Here is a 19,512-nt window from a genome sequence, read left to right as displayed (position 1 = left end):
CCATGTTTCTTGAAGAATACAGAAGACAGCAGACTCCTAGATGTTAATTTTCCCAGCTTGCCAGAACACTAGCAGTAATAAAAAATGAAGATATGTATAAATTTGCTACATATATTTGATAGCTATTGTTTACTCAGCCTTTTTGTTATTGCTTGCTTGCCAGATTACTACTTAACATTATATGCAGAACAATAAATTTGTACACAAGGCCTGGTATCTCACAGCAGGAGGCAGCTAAAACAGTACAATGTTCATTAAAATCAAAAGTAGTTACAGAAGAAAACTGATTTTGTAAAGCAATTAACTGCGATAAGTAAAGAATCTAGTTCTTTGTCATCAGATATGCAAATACAAACATCTTAAAACAAAAAAAGTTTTCAACATAAGGCACAGTTACTTGTATAACATAAAAACTCCTTATATGTTGATAAATATTAAGACAGGTTTTTTTAAATGTTTCTTTTGTAAGAAAAGTGTTTATATAGATTAGTAAAATTGTTGGAAGGTAAAAAATATCAATAATTGCTGTAAAAGGTTATAATCCACCCATATGTCTTTATAAATGTAGTTGATATCTTTATTTAGAAACTTAAGAGATGTATTTTAACCTAAAAAACTGTCTTACCTGTGTAATTTCCAATATCTGCCTGTGATGAAAAAATGTGGAATTATCTAGCAGGAAAACATAAAAATGCCATCTTATAGCTAGTAAGCACTAGAGATACAGAACACAATTTTCTTGCAGGTCTGGTAAGTTAAAGCTTGGGGCTATCTTCAGCAACTCAGCACTCTGCATTTCTCTACTCTAGGGCAGCATCCTTTCAAAAGACTGTGTAGTGCTACAGGGGAACAGACCTGACATACACACTCATTTACTCAGGTCGGAGAAAAAAAATCAATTAAAAATTAATAGAGATTATCTACTATGAAGAAGTGAAGTGCTTAGAGTTCAAAAATCTTTACATGGTGGCACACATTTTTAGTAGTGTCAGAATTAAATACATTACCAGATGTTGCAAAAACTCATGAGGAAGGTAACACTGATGAAGTAGAAATATTAATTTCTTTGTGGAAATATATAAGGCCAAACTGTTAACATTCCTTAGCAGACAGAACTGGAACAATTAAACTTCCAGCTGAATTTATAGATAATTAAAGGACAGATAAGCCCTCTGGGAAACCTATCTCTAGTTTTCAGAAAGTCTCTCTTTTTTCTCCTGGTGAAAGCAGTATTTTTACTTTATAGACACAGTGAGACAGTGGTCTCAGGTTTAAGCACATTAAAATAAGAGCATGAAATAGAGCTTCACAAAGAATTCAGATAGTTGTAAAGTTCATCACTCATGCTGGATGCCATTCTAACTTGCATTTTTCAAATCTGGCTCTATACCCAGACACTACACCCAGACTCTATATGGCAGAGTCTGGCTGCTGACTCATTTAAAAAAAACACAAAAGCAAAACAAACAAAACAAACAAACAAACAACAAAAAACAAACAAACAAACAAAAAAAAACCAAAAAAAACCAAACCAAACCAAACCAAAAAAACAACAAACAAAAAAAACAAACACTGGTAAAAGGCAGGTCATACCGTGAAAGTAAGAGACCTATAATTGCCAAAGCTGCATGATATAAGAACTGATACTTTCTGCATTACACTGAATAACACTGCACTTTACCAAAGACTAGTTAAAACATTCCAGGACATCTCTTTCTTTAAAGAGAAATGCACAGAAATGTTTTAATTACCATACACAGTGAACATAGTAGAGAGTGTTCAACCTTCCTGGAAAGTCTTTCTGATTAGACAGTTATATGACTCCAGAGTAGCAAATGGCCACCAAAATTTAGATTCATAATTTCTTTAGTTTGGTCATGTATGTAATAGAGAGGATGCAGAAGTCAAAGACATTCTGCTCTGGTTTTTACCCTCTTTACAATCAGGTTGCTATCAGATGCCTTGTATTACAACAATAATTTTGAACAAACATGATATTTGTGCTTCATTTTCTTCCATCAAAAAAGCTAATGAAGAAATTCATGGGCAATTTGAGCTTTTCCCCAGGATGCTGATGAAGAGGTGGCTAATCATAGCTGGAGAATGAAGCTCTGCTTGCTGCTTATCTGCACTTTCAGAGCAGCAGACACACAGTTACTAAAGCTTATCTGAAAAAGAGAATCGTAGGAATTTCTCCATAACTATGCATGGAACCCTTACATAGATGCAACAAATACTTCAAAAACAGATGCCCTGCTGATATAGTGTGTTTTGGTCAGATTGGTAAATTAGAATGGCAACAGCAGTTACACTCCGTGTTTGGTTTCCTGGTATGAACCTATTGGATCATCTACTTTTTAATCCAGTTACAAGCCTTAATGGAGCCTTCAAAACTATTGAACAAAGGTAAAATGTAGCAAGTTCTGATGAGTTCAATCTTCCTGGCATACTGCACCATGCAGCAAAACACTCTCTGGAGCCAAGAGCCAAAGGGTATAGTCTATACGTGACAGAAAGTTATCATAAAAGAAACTTTCCACAGGAAGCACTTGCCTTTTTAGAGTCTCACTAGTCTTGTGTAAATGACTGGCCTTTGCAGCTGTTTGCTAGAATCCAGTGACATTCACCTCAGCAAGGTCCTTTGGCTTAACTTCTGCTACAACTGGGGATGTATGTATATTATCTTAGCCCTAAGAACTGCATTAGTATTAGCCATATTGCTTGTAATTTTTCAGTTAAATACTTTGATTCATATTTATGTCTAATATTGGTAGAATATCTATTACTTTGTTGGTGTTATGTCCATGTACTCACATGACATAAGAGCACATTCTTTGCCTTTAAAAGCAAACTTCTTTTCACTTCTCATGTAAAGAAAAGGGTTAACAAGTTTCTTTGTCTTTGGAGAAGTAGCACTTATGCACTTGTACTTTTCTGTTAACTGCGTATTAAACTGTACAACAAGGTTGAAAGATCGTTGTGTGTTCATGTCATTTTATTAAACATTTTATTGCCCATTAGGACTGAAAAGTACTTGAAATTTTCCAGTGTTGTCTTTTGGACACAGATCTGCACTGAATTTTATATGCAGTAAAACCAGTAAACTAGCAGCAATATAAAGCTTAAAAAGCTATCTACATGTATTATCTACACATGTGCTGCCAGCTAAAATCCAGCACTTGTGCACTTTTTGGGTTTGACCCTCCACATATTGCATCCTTAGAGAACCTCAACTTTATACTTTACTTCCTTTATACAAAAAAATCCTTGGCTTAAAGGCAGCAGCCTTAGATTTCTAATGAACAGAATGAACTATTGCTTCCCTTGCTACCAAAATCTAACTCTTCTAGATGTTTTGTCCACGTAGATTCTACTCTTGTGCAAATACAAAAGACTACACTTTTGGGGACAGTGGTGTTCCTAACTGTACTGTGCTCACAGCAGTATGAAGAAGAAAGGCTCATCTATTTCATCCATATCCACTATGAACCATCTCTCAATTCCCACTGGATCACATCTCTCACACTGGAACAGGTTGCCCAGAGAGGTTGCGGAGTCTCCCTCACTGGAAATATTCAAGAATCATCTGGAGCAATCCTGTGCAATGTGCTCTGGGGTGATCCTGCTTTGGCAGGGAGACTGGACCAGGTCACCTGCTGAAGTCCCTTCCAACATGACCCATTCTCTGCTTTTGTGATTCTATGACATTTATTTATCCAGAAACGAACCAGAGACTACTGGGCCCTATTTAACTAGAGAAAAAAGGGCAGAATGTATAATCCATTGTGGCAACACTATTGACATTAAAGATCACAAGTACTATTGACATTAAATGTCACAGTTACTGCCTCTTCCTTGTCTCCCCAGAAAGCTCTTCACATGGGACAGCTGCAAACTCCAGTCTTGATGGATTCACATGGGTGAAGATCTGAACAGTCCTTAAGAAGTACATGTGCCTTCACATGTCTAAACCATTTCAGTATAGCCTCAATTAGATGTACAGATCTAATGCTTTATTTGTTCCTTTCCTGAGAGATATATCACATGAGTTCCAATCAGTACAAAACAAAGAGTGATGGCCTAACATAAATACCTCAGTCTTTCAATACCTATTTTGTAGTCTTTTCAACTCCATTAGCTTCCACCTATGGATGGAAGAAACAGAATTCTCTGCTGCATGTTTACTATGTTCTCTCATACACAGAAAAGCAGCCTTGCTTCTTCATGTTCTTTTTTTTTAAATGTACCTTACCATCATCTTGTAGCTATACAGGGAAAGATCTGACTAATTTTTGTTGAAAATTATTTTCTTAAGAAAAAGGTGTCATCTTCCTAGTTCTATCAATTTGTCCACTCAGACTGACAAAAGTAATTGATTTCTATTTCTCCACAGCACCACGTACATCTCAAGTAACTCATTGCCCCTCACACTGGAGCAAAAGAGTGGCCCTTTTTAGATGTAGTTCCATGCTAGATTTGATTCTGCAGTTGTTTGCAGGAGGAATTTTAGGACTGTTATCTGATAGCCATAAAAAAGAAAAGCCTTAGAATTGCTTCAGAGTTTTCATTAAAACAATAAAATCATATGGAAAGTGTGAATATTCCCTGACATTAATATCCTGTAGAGAAATGCTTGCAAGGATTTGAAGGTGTCAGATGTCTATCTAGTTATAAATTACTCCTGTTTCTCTGTCTCGAGGAAACTTAATCTGAACATTTTTGGTATCAACACAGATTTAAGAAGCTTGTCTTTCTTACATTTGTAATTCCCAGGATACGCAGCCCACATGATCTTCACCTCCTGGATTTTGGCCCCAACAGCAATTTCAGTCAACTCCTTATTCGAACCGTCTGCTGTTTAACAGGATTCATGCATCTCTCCTACCACTTCTTATAATGGAGAAGCAGTTTTATGTTTTTGTATCACTGCTTTTTCTGCTGTGCTTCTCTGAATTACTGCTCACATTTTTTCCAGTACCCTTATTCTTTGCCTGCAAAATCTGCCCTTTCATGTCACAGACAAGCTCAGGCTGAGTTCACACAATTTCCCTGGAATTACTGTTGGAGGCTGTGTATACATACTGAGAAAATTAACTCATTCTTGATCTATTTCTTAATTCTTTCCACTAAGCATTCCCTACTGGCCACTACAGTGACTGTAACACCCAGTCCTAGGTGCAGCCAAAACATGAACAGGACTGCTGCACCAGCCACATCACTTGCATTTAATGTGCCTAAGTAAGAAAGTCACTCTCAGACTTGGGCTCTCTTTTTAAAAAAGTATTGGTTTTCCATCAATTTCTTAGGCCTTGGAGGAAGCAATTACGTCAGACAGGCCTCTCCCACTTTTTCTTCTACTATGATCCCATTGCAAAAAGCACTCTACTGGCAAGAACAACATTTCAAAGGCATAACGCATACATAACACAACATATACATATATACACACATACATATATACACATGTAACTAAAACTGTCCAGACAAGCCTCAAACAAACTACTACCATTTTAGTATTGGCATGCTGCTAACATGAATTATCAATGTTTTTTAAAAATAGATACAAGCAATTCCTCCTTCTAAGTAGCTAGAATTGATTATAATAGTAAAAATACCTGCTTTTTATATTGTGTAAATGGAATCCATCATGATACCAATCTTCCTTTATTATAAGGAAGACACCCTGTGGCTACACAGTAATCCCCAGCCATCATTTCCTCTTTGTTGCTCAATTTCACTGCTGTATGTGATTAAAAAAAAACGAACGAGCAATGATTCCACAAATAAAAACATGATACGAGGACAGATCTCAATGTATATGCTTCTAGCAGATGGCAACAACCTATTGACAGCCAAAATAATCTGATTTTATGCTTCTTTACTAATTCTTGTGTATTAATTAACTTGAGATGGAATCAGTATGAACAACTAATTAAATAAGTACGTTGTCTTCTTTTTATGACATCGGCATTGACATGCTAAGTTCTAAAGTTGGAAGACAATCACAAAAATCACAGTTGTTTCTTGACTATCTTGCTTCCCTGTGCTATTTAATTTCTATAAATCCTATTTGTCAATGATCCTCACATTCTTGAAAATAACTACATTTTCCAAATATGTTCTTCATTGTAAAAAGCGAGAACAGGGGAAGATAAAGCAGTAATCTAGGTTTCTAACCTTTAGTTATGGATGGGATGCTGGAAGAAGTTAGGGGATCAAGGATTCTATTCCCAATTCCTCCATGTTGCTATGAAACTTCATTGGCTTCATCTGCAAAAGGTGGGAAATCATATTTATGCATATTTTAAAGAGATCTTCTGTGTAACAAACATAATTTCAAGAAATAATATAAGCAATTAATTATATTTTCTTTGCATTACTTTTACATACCATTTTCATTTAATGTGTTTAGTTCAGCTGAGATTGTAATAAAGATACTGTAATAACATCAACTTTTTGAAGAAGTTCCGGAACAGTCACATATGAAACCATGAACTATCCTGGCTTCAAAGTTTACTCAAGACATTCAAGTATGATTACTGACCAGCCAATTCCATATTTTGAGAAAATAAGAAAATACACAAGATTTATCAAGATTTTAAAGTTTTCATTTATACCATTTTAGTTTCAAGGAAAAGTTTTGAAAATAACATTGCTCTGTGTCACATTTACAAAGTGGCCTCTTCAACAACTAAAAAATTCTTATCTGGATGCCAATCTGTATAAAATGACCATATACAGACTTTATCTTGTATCCTATGCACAAAAACAATGAGCTTTAAAAAGCATCACATTGAAAATCATTACAGCAGTTTGTCATTTTATATCTTCAGGACACATAAATCAGGCAAAAATAGGAACAGAGAGTGCCAGACTTAAGAGTGGTTTCAATAACCTGGTTTAAGATCATGTTTTTACAGCTATAATATTCTGCAAGTGGTATAGATTTATTGGATTAATTGACAGTGATGTGAAGTTAACTACCAGTTAACAACTGATATTTCTGTGAAAAAGTTAGTACTAGGCTAAATAATACCCAGAAATCAACCCACAACATTAAAATAATTATTATGAAAGAAAAATCATCAACACCTGCTGAATAGCTCATAGGGCCTTAAGAACACAACCTCTTCTGATACCACATCTCAAGGATACAGTAAAATTGAAAAGGTATACACAGCAATGACAGCAACTGATTACTCCCATGAAAGTAATAACCGAATTCATGATTTCTCTTTATTCTAGAAAACAGACAACCAACATGGAAAAGGTCTACATAGGCCACATGGAAAAATAGCAAAGAGCAAAAGCTTATTGTATCTTACAATACAAATATTTACATCAAATGAAACTAGCAGGTGCCAGGTTTGGAAACCAAAGAGATTTATTTACAAACTCTTAACCACTGGATGTTGTGAATGGTATTAGTCTGCTTACATACTTCCATGAATTCTTGAAAGGATTGGTGTATTTCATCACAAGAAGTACACTGAAAGATACTAAATTGAAAAGAAATTACAGCTGTGTGAGGAAGACTGTCTCACAGATTAGTGGATACTAAAAGGGTATTCAGGCCTGTTATTGTGCTCGTTTAGAATGCTACTGTTGAGTGCTTCAAAAGACTAGGTGATGCTGGGGTTGATTATAATAGGATAGATGGACTTTAAGTTTGATGCAGCATTATTAATCTTATTTTTTTATGTTTTTGAGTCCATAAACTCATTTGAGGTGCAGCTTACAGGGAACAGCCTACATGAGTTTAAGATTTTGTGAGCACCTCTGGCCATTCTATTTAAAGAAAACAGTCCTTAAACATAACAAACATTTATGCTTCAATAAAAATTATTAATTTCTTTTAAAATTATTTTGCACTACTGAAGTTCTGCACTATCACAAAGTATAAGCAAAACCAACTATGAACCACACACACTGTAGTAGCTATGGATGTCCCACAAAGCCAGCTGTTGGTAAATTTCTGACTTACTCCCATGAGACAAATTAGCTTCTCTTCACTCACTGCCAAGGAGAATTTTTGCTTCCCTTTACACATTAAACCCTTTGCTATGTCACACAGTGAAATCAGCACAGGTTTGAATGACATGACAGAAGCACTTGGTTTGAATAGGGACTTCCATGACCCCTAAGAATGGCCAAATTTAATTGCTTCTAGTGTGACAGAATACCTATGAGAAAACGGCAGCACACACATGGGGCTTCATACAGTGAAGCAATATTAATGGCATTTTCTACTCATAACAAAGCAAAACTATTGTGCAAACATATCCATTAAGGTAAATAAAAGAATGTCATTCAGAATATTCATAGCTACTAGTGAACTTAAAAGTTGGCATGTAAAATAGTGTATGAATACTCGTATACAGTATCAGAGGGTGTCCAAAAGCACAACATTTTACAAGCTCTGAAAAGTTAAACATGTTTTCTTAAAAGGCTGATTTATATATCTACGTTTATATTTTTCATCAAATGTCTTTTAAACTTTGAGATCCAGGCAGTTCTGCTTTTTTATTGTGTCTATGAATATAATCTACTTTTTTACAGTTCTTTTTGTGCTACTGGTAGCACTATACATTTGGTGGGGAGCAAAAGGTACACAGCTAATTGCAAATTTGTTCATTTGAAAAAAAAAAGCCTTATCTCTGACTGACATTCATACTATTAGAGAAGAGTATTGGGAAAGGAATTTTATTCACAAAAATTACTAAAATTCGGTGTTACATAATGAATATTGCAAGCCCATTACACAGTAATCTCAAGTCTTTCTCCAGTAGGGTTTGTAATGTGAACATATGTCTGAGCATAGAAATCTGTGAAAACTGTAATCAAACTTCTCATGTTGTAAAATTTATGTGTGCTAAATTACAAAATATTTACAAAAAATCATAAAATATTGCCATATTAATTCAGAAAATTTCCTGGAAATCATTTAAGCAAGTTACTTGAGTCCTGAGTTCCTAAGTTCAGCTTTTCTAACTTTTCTCTTTATTAGAATCAGTTATAGCATACATCTTTCTATTACATTAGCACACAGAAGAATGCCATGCAAGATTTTTTTCTCCATCAAGAGCAACTTCAATACTAGAACCTAGTCTTGAGCTTTCTAAACAATGTAGACAACTCACTTTACAGTAAATACAAATTAGAAAAAAGTAAAAAGCAATCATTGCAAGAAAAGAGAATAATCCAAAAAAGTAAGTCCCAAAATTCAACCAGTAAAATGGAAATAAAATGAGTTGCTGGTATATGTAAATGTATGTATATGTATGGGTTTTGGGTATGTAAAATGTCCATGAAGAAACTGCTATTCTCTGCCATCTCCCTCTGTTGGAAACGTCACCTACAGCATTCAACTGTAAAATGCAGTCAGACTTAAAAATCCTTAGTACTGTAAACTCTACAAGGGCAAGCAGCCACCCTTACTACCAGGTGTCTTCAAAATCAGTTACAAAACACCTTTTATGAGAAGTAGGAAAATCACAGCTGGTAGCTTTTTCAAAATTTAAACAAACCTTCCTTCATTCCAAAACTGACAGCTTCCATCTTTCCCAGCCCTGAGATAAGACTGAGATTTCTGATCCAGAAAGATGTAATTTCCCAATGCCATTCTTTTAATTTGTGCCAAAGGGAAGGTCCCTGTGGAAGGCACAAGCCTTTCTTCCCCCCACTTTCCCAGAACTTCAGCTAAATAGCTATCAGCTCACTGTTCAGAACAATTTAAAGGGCAGCTGACAGAGGCAGTAAGATGTGGTCCTGTTCTTTAACTCAACATCCAAACTGCAAAACTGTGTACAGCAAAGGGGGAAGTAGAAAATTCAACAGGATGAGGAACAAAGGTTGAAGCTTCATTTTTATGAAACTCAGTCTACTAACACTGCTAAATACAGATATGTAAGTTTTTATCCCCTTTGAAGTCATAGCTATTTAAAAGGCAACTATCATTAATAAGCTCTTCTGAAATCTTCCCTTCCAGTTTCTATAAAAAAACAAATCAACAAACTCCACAAAAAATCCAACATATACGAAGACAACACTTCTAAAATCATCATCTTCCATAAGGTAAGATGGGCACTCTTTTTCTATATGCAAAAGCACAGAAGATATCAAAAACTTATCTCCATGAGCACTGCAGCAGGCAGCTGTGAACTCAGCAGATCTGCAGAAAATAACCCAAAGGTTTTATCAGATCAAATGCTGAAACTAAGCCCATAAATACTGAACACACCATATAAAAAGGGAAGGTTTATGCAATATATGAATTATCCCCATTCAAAGTACTAATAAAGCTTCTTCCAATCTTGTATGATGTTTTAGCACTCTCTTTCCAGATAGACCACTTATAAGCTAAAGAAAAAATACATATCTAGAAAGCATGACCAGTGAAAAAAATGGGTAGCTGTTATGGCTAGACAGAAGATTGGTGAGTGACCTTGTAACAGTTACCAGATATGTGGAAATACATAAAAGGCTGTAAAATAGAGAACAATAAATTTTTCGACAGATCTTTGAGATTTAAGACAAAGCATGGCAGTCCTTAACAGCAATCAGTGTGACTTAGACTGTTGTTTAGGAAGCCATTTGTAGCCTTACCATTTCACTGGAGTTGTTTAGGCAAACCATTACGAATGGATTGAAGTATGGGTTATCCTGCCCTATATAATGAGGAACAATAAGGAGGCCTTCTTTACAAATCCTGCCAAATCACGTGAAATGTAAAATCAGAGAAGAACAGAAGAGATTAAATAATTTCATTCTACAGTACACCAAAAGAAAGATACATATATATGTATGCATGTATATATAGATTTTCCCATGGTGTAACAGAAACACATATTTTAACTACTGCCAACACAAAGCAGTACAGCAACTTGATTTATTATATGCAGGTTCTTCTGCATTGTTGCCTAACAGTACACTGGTCCAAAGTTACTAAAATACTTTAAAAACTATACATTATGTAAACAAAACATAAATAATACAGCATAGTTCTTTGTACATATTGTTTAGTACAGGTTTTTAGAAGTTCAAGAATAGGTACAATCCTATACTATAGATTGCATTTTTGCAATGCATAACTTTTTTAAAAAGAAACAAGTCAAAAATAAATTTGACAAATAAAAAGGAGATATATACTGTCATAAATACACTCACAAACAGTCCATAGTGTAAGATGGAACATGTGCAAAAGGTGAGATTTCTCCAAACTGTTTAACAAATCGGTCATTTATGAGCCTTCTACTGGAGAAGTCTCTGAAAACTACTGACAAACTGAAATTTTTCTTTCTCCAAATCCCCACAGGTAAACAGGTAAGAACTGTTACCTTGTTAATATTGAGTAAATCAATTTTTAAAACACTGTAAGAAATTGTTCAATAATTACAGCTTCCAAAGTTTGAAGAATGCCCCAGAATTTCAATGTGGCTCATTTGCAGTAAATTCAGGATGCAGCTGTGTCAGGTTTATCAAGGCAAGATGACTGAGATGCAGGGAAGACCACAGTAGGATTTCTGCTTGTGGAAACAGCAACAGGAAGCAGCGATGAAGACAGGGAAGGAACTTTTGGTGCTGAAGTATTTAGAGCATTCAGTATGGCTCCCTCTGGACTAACCAATAGTTTTTTGATTGAACTGTCTAGCTGAAACACTGATGAGTTGCTTGGTAAATGAGAACTTGGAGGATGAACAGCAGAAACAGAAGATGTAGCTACGTTAATGGGAGACTTTGTCACTGAAGATGCAGGCAGAGTTACCGTAGACAGCGGAGTACATGAGCTAGCTGGAGTAGTAAATATCTGGGGTGTTGCATGTACAATGGGTAAAGCATCGGCAGCTCCAAAAGAGTTCACAATTTTTGTAGAGCTTTTTAAATGAAGTTTTGGTATTTGCCAACTTAATGAATGACTTGGTGCTAGGATGATTTTTGAGGTCATTGGATTAACGGTCGGTACACCTTGAGGCTCTTGACCATGGTTAATTGTTAAAGGAGTCTGTTTTGTATTACAGGAGAGAAGAAGAACATGGCTGCCAGCTCCAAGGCCTTGTAGTGGAACAACAAAACGAGTACCATTAATCATTATCTGAGTTCCAGGTGCCAAAGGCATACAAGTGCTAATGACTATTTTCTGTTGAGCAGAAGGCTCATTCAACAGAACTCCTGTTTTGCTTGTTACAGGGGGTGAAGCTTCAGACATCTGAATGGTACAAGCACTAGCATAATCATGACTTTGTTTCTCTGTAGTGGGAGGCACCTGCTGACATTGTAGGGCAGAAAGACTGGGAAAACTAATTACTTCACCTGTATTTGCTGAAGGAGGGGGCAACACTCTCTGAGGTTTGTGAACACCTGCATGACTTGACATAGCAACTGAATCTCCTGATGACTGAAACTGGACCAGTGTGGGCAACTGTCTTTTTGGTACAGGAAGAGAAGCTGGAACTGCTGCCAACTGAGAGACTGTATGTAACACCTTGTGGGGGGTGGCTGCAGGTCCAGACAAGCTAATGACTGGAAATTGCAGAGCAGATGCTAAGTTTTGTGGAGATACTGTTGGCTGTGTTGAAATCAGCACAGATGAAGCAAGATGTCCGGTTTTCACAGTTGATATACCCACAGTATTTCCAATATTTGATGTACAAAGCCGGTTACCCAGAACAGGCCTTATTCTTGAGGGATCATTGCCACCAATCAAGATAGTAGGCTGTGCCCTAGAGGAAGTTCCACTTGAGGTTACTGAAACAGAGTCTACTCGTGCACTTGCTGTTGTTATTGTAAAGGCATTTTCAGTTTTTGTGGCAACACATACAGATTCATTAGCTGACACAGCAAAACTTGGAACAGGAACCACAGTACTACTTGTCAAGGATGGGGCCAAGGCTGTCCTCTTTTTGTCTTCTCCTTTAGAAATGCCAGAGTGCAATATATTAACTGGTAGAGCCTCCTGTGCACTGCCTTTTGTATTTACAATGGTCTGACCTATATTTAGTCCAATTTTCACATCTTTTACTTGAGCAACAGTTGGTGATGAGTTTATTCTTATTGGTGCCCCTACTGTAGATGGGATCAAAACCAACTGTGGTTGCTCTGTGGCATTAACAAAGGTTTTGGTTAAGGAAGAAGGAAGGTTCTGTTTCAATGACTCTGCAACTAGATTGGTGGTTGATGGGCCACTGGCAATTTGTGTGTTAATGAAAACCAGCTTCTGAGCGTTAACAGCAGTAGATGCTGGACAGGGTATAATACTAACCCCTGATGTCCCAGAGGGAGATAAAATAGGTGGATTTGTGATTAATGTAAATTTCTGGACTGGAGTAGCACTGATTAACTCTTCATTCATTGCAGAATTTGACTCAGATTGTGTAACTGATTTTGTTTTCACTTCAGTATCCCCTTGATGCTGCACAGAAGAATTTGGAGTTTTGACAATACTTTGTCCAGTGCTAGTTGTACTAACAGGGCTGTTTGGAGTTGCAGACACCAAATTGCTAGCTAATGGAATGGAGGATAAAGAAGACATATGGCAGGAGTTCTCTCTTACTTGACACAAAGGGTCCCAAACAGCTGGCTGCTGTAATGTAAATTTGATATTTTTTTCCACTGCCTGGGTAAAATTAGCATGGAAAGCTGGAATGTTAACAGAAGAAGCTGTTGAAGGGGCAAATGCAGAAGGAGAGCATTGTACAATATGTGGGAGACCAGATGTGGCTGTTGCTACAGATGGAAGACTAGAGGATGATACTGCTGTGGTTTTTGACACAAAAAAGGCCTGAAGTTGAGATGCATAAGTGAAAACTGAACTAGGACATAAACTACTAGGTGAAATCTGGTCTGGGTTTGTTTGCACCTTAACAATTCCAGTGTTTCCACCTCGTGTTGTCACCAGAATAGATTGTGATTCTCTTACACACACAGTCTTTAGCTCTTGCTTAGTTTCAAGGGAGTCAGTTTGCTGCTGAGTTGCAAGATTATGAGAGGCAGAATCAGCGTATGTTGATTCACTTAATGCTGTTACTGGTGTCAAGGACTGGCTAGCTGTGGAAAGAGTAGGTGAAGCCAAAGACACAGGCAACATAGCAGTTGAAACTGTAGTCTTGATTTTGTCACTTTCACTTTGGCTTACCTTAATTATTGATAATTTATCTGCTGAAGTTACATTAGGCAATGATTGTATAGTGTTCATTGGACAAGTCACTTGTGATGAGTGGCTAGTATTGTTGCTAAAAACTCTAGTGGGTGACTGAGAGGCATTTGCAGGGCCTGTTACCAGAACAGGTGTTAAAGAAACATTGACACTTGACATTTTTGGTAAAGATGTACAGTGCATCTCAAATGATTTTTGCTGTAGTGACTGAATGTCCTTGGACACAACTTTTTCATCCTTCTGCTGAAGAACAAAATTCTTAGGTAAAATAAGAACTTGTTGCATGACTTTTTCTCCATTTTTAGGGTCAATCATAGCTTGCATTTGAATTTTCACTGAACTGTTGGGAACATCTATTGGTACACAGTGGCCATTTGGCATTTGGTACACCATTTGTAAAGGAGTCTTTGAACTAGCCTGGCAGGGCAATGCTGGTTTGATCGGTGACGATTCCAAAGCTGGTAAAACTGACTTTTCAGAAGTAGATACCTTCATGCCTGCAGGAGTCAGCAGTTGATTTGTTAAGGTCACTTTGTTCCCAGTATTCTTGGCAAGCAAGGCCTGGATTGGTTTGGTCCCTTTCAGAAAGTTTGATATTGATGTTGCAGGATCTGTCAAGGAAAGCAACTCTAGAGTTGACCCTTCAAATTGCTTCAGCTCAGTCAAGCAACTATCTGACTGCAGGCTACTTTCTGAACTCTGAACCACATCTTCATTAGTGCTCAGTTTAGCTTTCTTCCTCGGTGAAAGCTGATTAGTGCTTTGATCCAGACAACTATTTTGCTTGAACTGTCTTTTAATGCATTTGGGCAGCGTCTTCTGTATTTCTTTAGAAGCTGATTCTTTTTTCAGAATTCTGTTTTTTCCTGCAGGTAAATTCATCTCTAATAGCTTCATTTCATCTGCAAGGATATTGAAAGAGAAACTGTGTTTTACATGTTTGCAACTGATACCCCTATAAAACAGTTTTAAAGTGTCTCGCTAAAGGCAATAAACTAGTTTGCAAGAGTAAAGGTATGTGGAAGGAAATGTCTAATTTTTAAGGGCATCTGGTCAGGGACCTTTGCAATACAAAAAGAGGGTGATAAGGAAAAGAGGAAGTAATAAACAAGAACATACACGGACGGAAACCTGACCAGCAATGGGAGACAGTGAGGAATACCAAGCCTGGTTAATCAGATTAATTGATAACATTATGTAAGAGCATGAAAATGTATATTCCAGAAAGGTTATCTTAAGGGGAAAAAGGAAAAAGCCAGGAAAAAAATAAACAGAGACACTGATCTAACCAAACAAAAATGGTTAGATGTCAAATCAATGTCAAGAAACAACTTCACCAATCACACCAATTGATGGGTTACCAGGAAACTGCAGAGGGCTCTTGCAGGAAGGCCAGCCTTTTGAATCTTATATGATTACAAACCAGGGGAGATCCTGGAGACAGAGCCAGGAGGGGCAAGGGAATTGGTACAGCTATACAAACCCATGAAGGGATGTGCAGAGGTAAGGGGAGCTGTAAAGATAGCTGCAAGAGGTTACAGCCTGTGGGCCTGCTGCCAGCTGCTGGGGGGTGAGTGTCTGTATCCCACCCAAATCCAGTGCATGTGCATTCAGTGATAAACTTCAAGGTAGACTAGCTCATGAGCAGGAAGGCCTGGGGGACTGGGCTGGCCTAACAGGTGGGCTTTTGAGTGGGGGTTGCCTGTGCAACAAAGATGTTAATGCCATGTTTCATAGTGAGCATCAAGCTGGACTAGCCAGTGAGCAGCAGATGCATGAAGTGGTAAGAAGCCTAAGGATGCATGCAGGAGGGCCAGGTGGACAGAAAGGCCATGCACTGAGGTTTTGGTTGCATGGGGCTGCAGAGGGTCCTCTCTGAGGAGAGAGGTGAGGAACTGCCTTGTGCTAGACCCAGCTGGCTCCAAAACAAATCCACTGAAAGACATGGCTGAGCCTGTCAGTCAAGTTGGTGATGTCCCATAGATAATGCTTTGCAGAAGTGTGTGACAGAGTGAACTGAAGAAAAAACGTAGAGATACAGCCCTGTAGACACCAAGGTCAGAAAAGAAGGAGGGGTAAGAGGTGCTCTAGGCACTGGAATGGATTCCCTGCAACTCAATAAGACCCCTGGAGCAGGTTTACCTGCTCCCATGGAGGATCATGCTGGTATGTAGGGTACAGATATGTACACTGCAGATGCTTGAGGACCCCATTCTACAGCAGGTGAGTAGAATGCCTTGAAGGAGGTTGCAGCCCATGAAGAGCCCACGCTGGAGCAGGTTCCTGACAGGAATGGTGGCATATGGGAGACCCATACTAGTACAGTCCTATGCTGAAAAACCCTAGCCTATGGAGAGGACCCACAATAGTGCAGTTTGTGAAGGACTGTAATCTATAGGGGAGACCCCACACTGAAGCAGGGATAAGGAAAGAGCAGAAGGGACTCACAGATTGACCTCAATTCCCAGATTCAATCCTTCCTGTGCCAGTTGACAAGGGAGGAGGTGGAATAATTGGGAATGAAGATGAGCCTTGGAAGAAGGCAAATATGTAAAACAGAAGGGTTTAGGTTCTGTATTTGTTTCTCACCATTCTACTCTATTTTTAATTGACAACAAATTAAAATTTATTATCCTCAGGTGAGTCTGTTTAGACTGTAACTTGTGAGTGATTTGCCTTGTGTTTATCTTGACCATTAAGCTTTTCCATATTGTTTCCTTTCCCTAGCCTCTTAAGGAAGGGGGGACTACAGTGGTTGGGTGGGCATCTGGCAGCCAGTCAAGGACAACCCACCATAAAAGTAAATTCCACACAGATTCACTCTGTTATCACAGAAATAGTTAAGAACAAAAAATGGCAAACATTTCAATAAAGCAGAATTTTCATCTTGGTCATGTCTGCCCTCTTCAAGTGTACACTGACAGATACGCACCACAAACTATTTTCGTATTACCACAGTGGTGGAGTTCAGGTAAAAAGTAGGACACAAGCTCACATGGAAAAATTAGGTTCCCAAATAATTCAGTTCAGTTCCTGAATCAAGTTCAAGCTACTGAATTCCAGCAAATGCTTACCATTGTCTGATTGATCTTTTTTAGGAACTTCTATATATTCTGCAGACTCTGATGATTTACCGCATGCTACTGCAAAAGATTCTTTGCCAGAATCAACTTCACTTTCATCATTACTCCACAATTCTCTGGTAAATTTATCATGGTCTGGATGTCTTTTAAAGTCATCATAGTCCTTCTTCAATCTAGACCTTAAAAATAACAAAACTGACTTACTAAAAAAACACACTGTTTTAAACATTGATTTTATTTGCTGCCAAACAAAAAGTTGGTGTAGATTTAATTGCCAGTGCCCTTCAAATAATTACAGTGTAGCCCTGTCTGCAAGTCTCTAAAACACATAAAATGTGAAATAACAGCAACATCCCTTATTTAACCAAAACTGAATTCTGCTTCATTAAGTCCTCAAACAACAGCAAAAAGACTTGAGTCAAAACAACCATCACCATTTTACTGCATCCATATTCCTTTTCCTCCTTCATCTTTCATGTGACAAATACCTGTATGGACTTGAGTATAAACTGTAAAAAGTCTACTCCTTACTTTGAAGGCAACCCCCAGAAGAGAATTAAACAAATCTCATTTTTCTTAAACACCTTTGCCTTTGGCTCCGCTTGTAATGTAACTTTTTCTTTAATAACAGTTTATCTGGCCCATTAGACAGCTGCTGCTATCATTTCCATAGGTTCACACTCCACTAAAGAATGTGCATATGAAAGAAATACATTGGTACTTCACTCATTTGAACACCCTTCAGAAACACATCCACTTACCTTGATACTGCTAACCTGTACAACTTTATATTGTCCCCTCTTCTAAACCATTGCTTAGATGGGATGTGGTGGCTATTTTAGCATACAAACACATTGAACTTCAAGATTCAGCTGGTGGTAACCAACACAATGTCCAAAAGGATTATTTAGCAAATGAGTAAATAGATTATAGCAATTAACACCTTGTGTGGAATAGTCTAGACTATCTGGGACCCAACTCTCATGACAGTAACAATATATTAAATTTAAAAGACAGTATCTTAAATTTACCCATTGTTCTGTGTTAGTGTTAACAGTTGTTTGCATTGAATGAAGCAATGGCCAGCTGCTCTCTATGAGATGGAGAGGGAGGAGCCAAGAATGATGTCACAGCTGGTAGGGCATGAGTCTCCCCAAACTATTCCACTCTCCCTGAATGAGGCAGAAGGGCAGGTCTAGGGGTGGTAACGGTCTTCAACCAAAAGCCGAGATCAACAAGCGAGTTCCTGGTGCTGAGGCAGATCTGAGATAAAACTGGGAAGTCAATTCAAAGTTTAAGATCAAGACCAGGTGCAGTGATGGCTGCCAGGGTCAGGACCCAGATGAGTGATTTCTGGGCAACTAAGTTGAGTGATTTCTGAGCAGCTCCACAGTGATGATGCAGGTAGAAGGTCAGTCTGAGGGTCAGTCAAGATCAGTAGGATCCATGGCCAGGCATAGTAACTGCTGTAGTTGACCTGGGAACTGGCACACCTGCAGCAGAGATTGAAAGCCGCAGAATGACCTGAAATGGGGATTCCGGGCCCATGGACAGGCAGCATAGACAGCCAGCCAGCTGGGGCTGCTAAGGGTCAGTGAGATCTGGTTGTTTACTCCCAGCTTTTACATTATCACTGAGAGCAGACATGGAAGCTTGTATGAAGATGTAGTGTAAATACTTCAACTTTCTCATCAGGATTTTGAGCTTGAAGCCTAGGTGTGGAAGAACTATAGGAGCACACCAGGGAACTACTACTGTACTAAAGGTTCTGGATATAATTTCCTTTTTTCTTTTGAGGAACTTCTGTGAAGCCAGTGAGCAACTGTAATCAGTGGGCACAAGTAACTTCCCCTTTTAAACCTTGTTGTTATTCAAATACAATTCAATATTGTACTCTGTCATAATCTTGAAAAGACCAGAGGACCTTGCAGAAGGAAAAGAAAAGGATTTTGATCATAAAGTCCGCTGCTACTAATTAAAGACAATAACAAGGAAGGAAAACTCCAGACTCTTATTCTATACTGTGGCATCTGGGGGAAGAAGTGTTGCACAGCCCTTCATAGCTTAGAACTTAAACACTGTTATTCAATTAGTAGATGTTAGCACCTTGCTGAGACACCCTATAGACAGAACAACTGTAGTGAGACTTATGGAGGAATTGCTGTTTACACCACTGTAAGCAAATTTTGCTCATTTGCTTTTTCCCTATTACTTGACACCTTTCTTCACCACTGTCACTGGTGCTACAAAGCTGCCTAGCAGCTGCATAATGAATCA

At 37.9% G+C, this 19,512-nt stretch overlaps 1 protein-coding gene across 1 annotated transcript in view; it reads right to left on the bottom strand.

The window, feature by feature from the left end:
• Nucleotides 1-11,452: 11,452 nt before the first annotated feature.
• BRD10 (bromodomain containing 10) overlaps nucleotides 11,453-19,512 on the bottom strand; it is a 48,162-nt gene continuing 40,102 nt past the window's right edge. The window contains exons 7-8 of the mRNA XM_062513309.1: nucleotides 17,227-17,414; nucleotides 11,453-15,054 (exon numbers count right to left, since the gene is read on the bottom strand). Of these exons, the coding sequence (XP_062369293.1) occupies nucleotides 11,453-15,054; nucleotides 17,227-17,414 (3,790 nt within the window). The remainder of the gene's footprint in view (nucleotides 15,055-17,226; nucleotides 17,415-19,512) is intronic.

This window comes from Cinclus cinclus, chromosome Z, assembly GCF_963662255.1.
Source record: "Cinclus cinclus chromosome Z, bCinCin1.1, whole genome shotgun sequence".
Lineage (NCBI taxonomy): Eukaryota > Metazoa > Chordata > Aves > Passeriformes > Cinclidae > Cinclus > Cinclus cinclus.
This window is presented reverse-complemented; position numbering and strand designations above follow the sequence as displayed.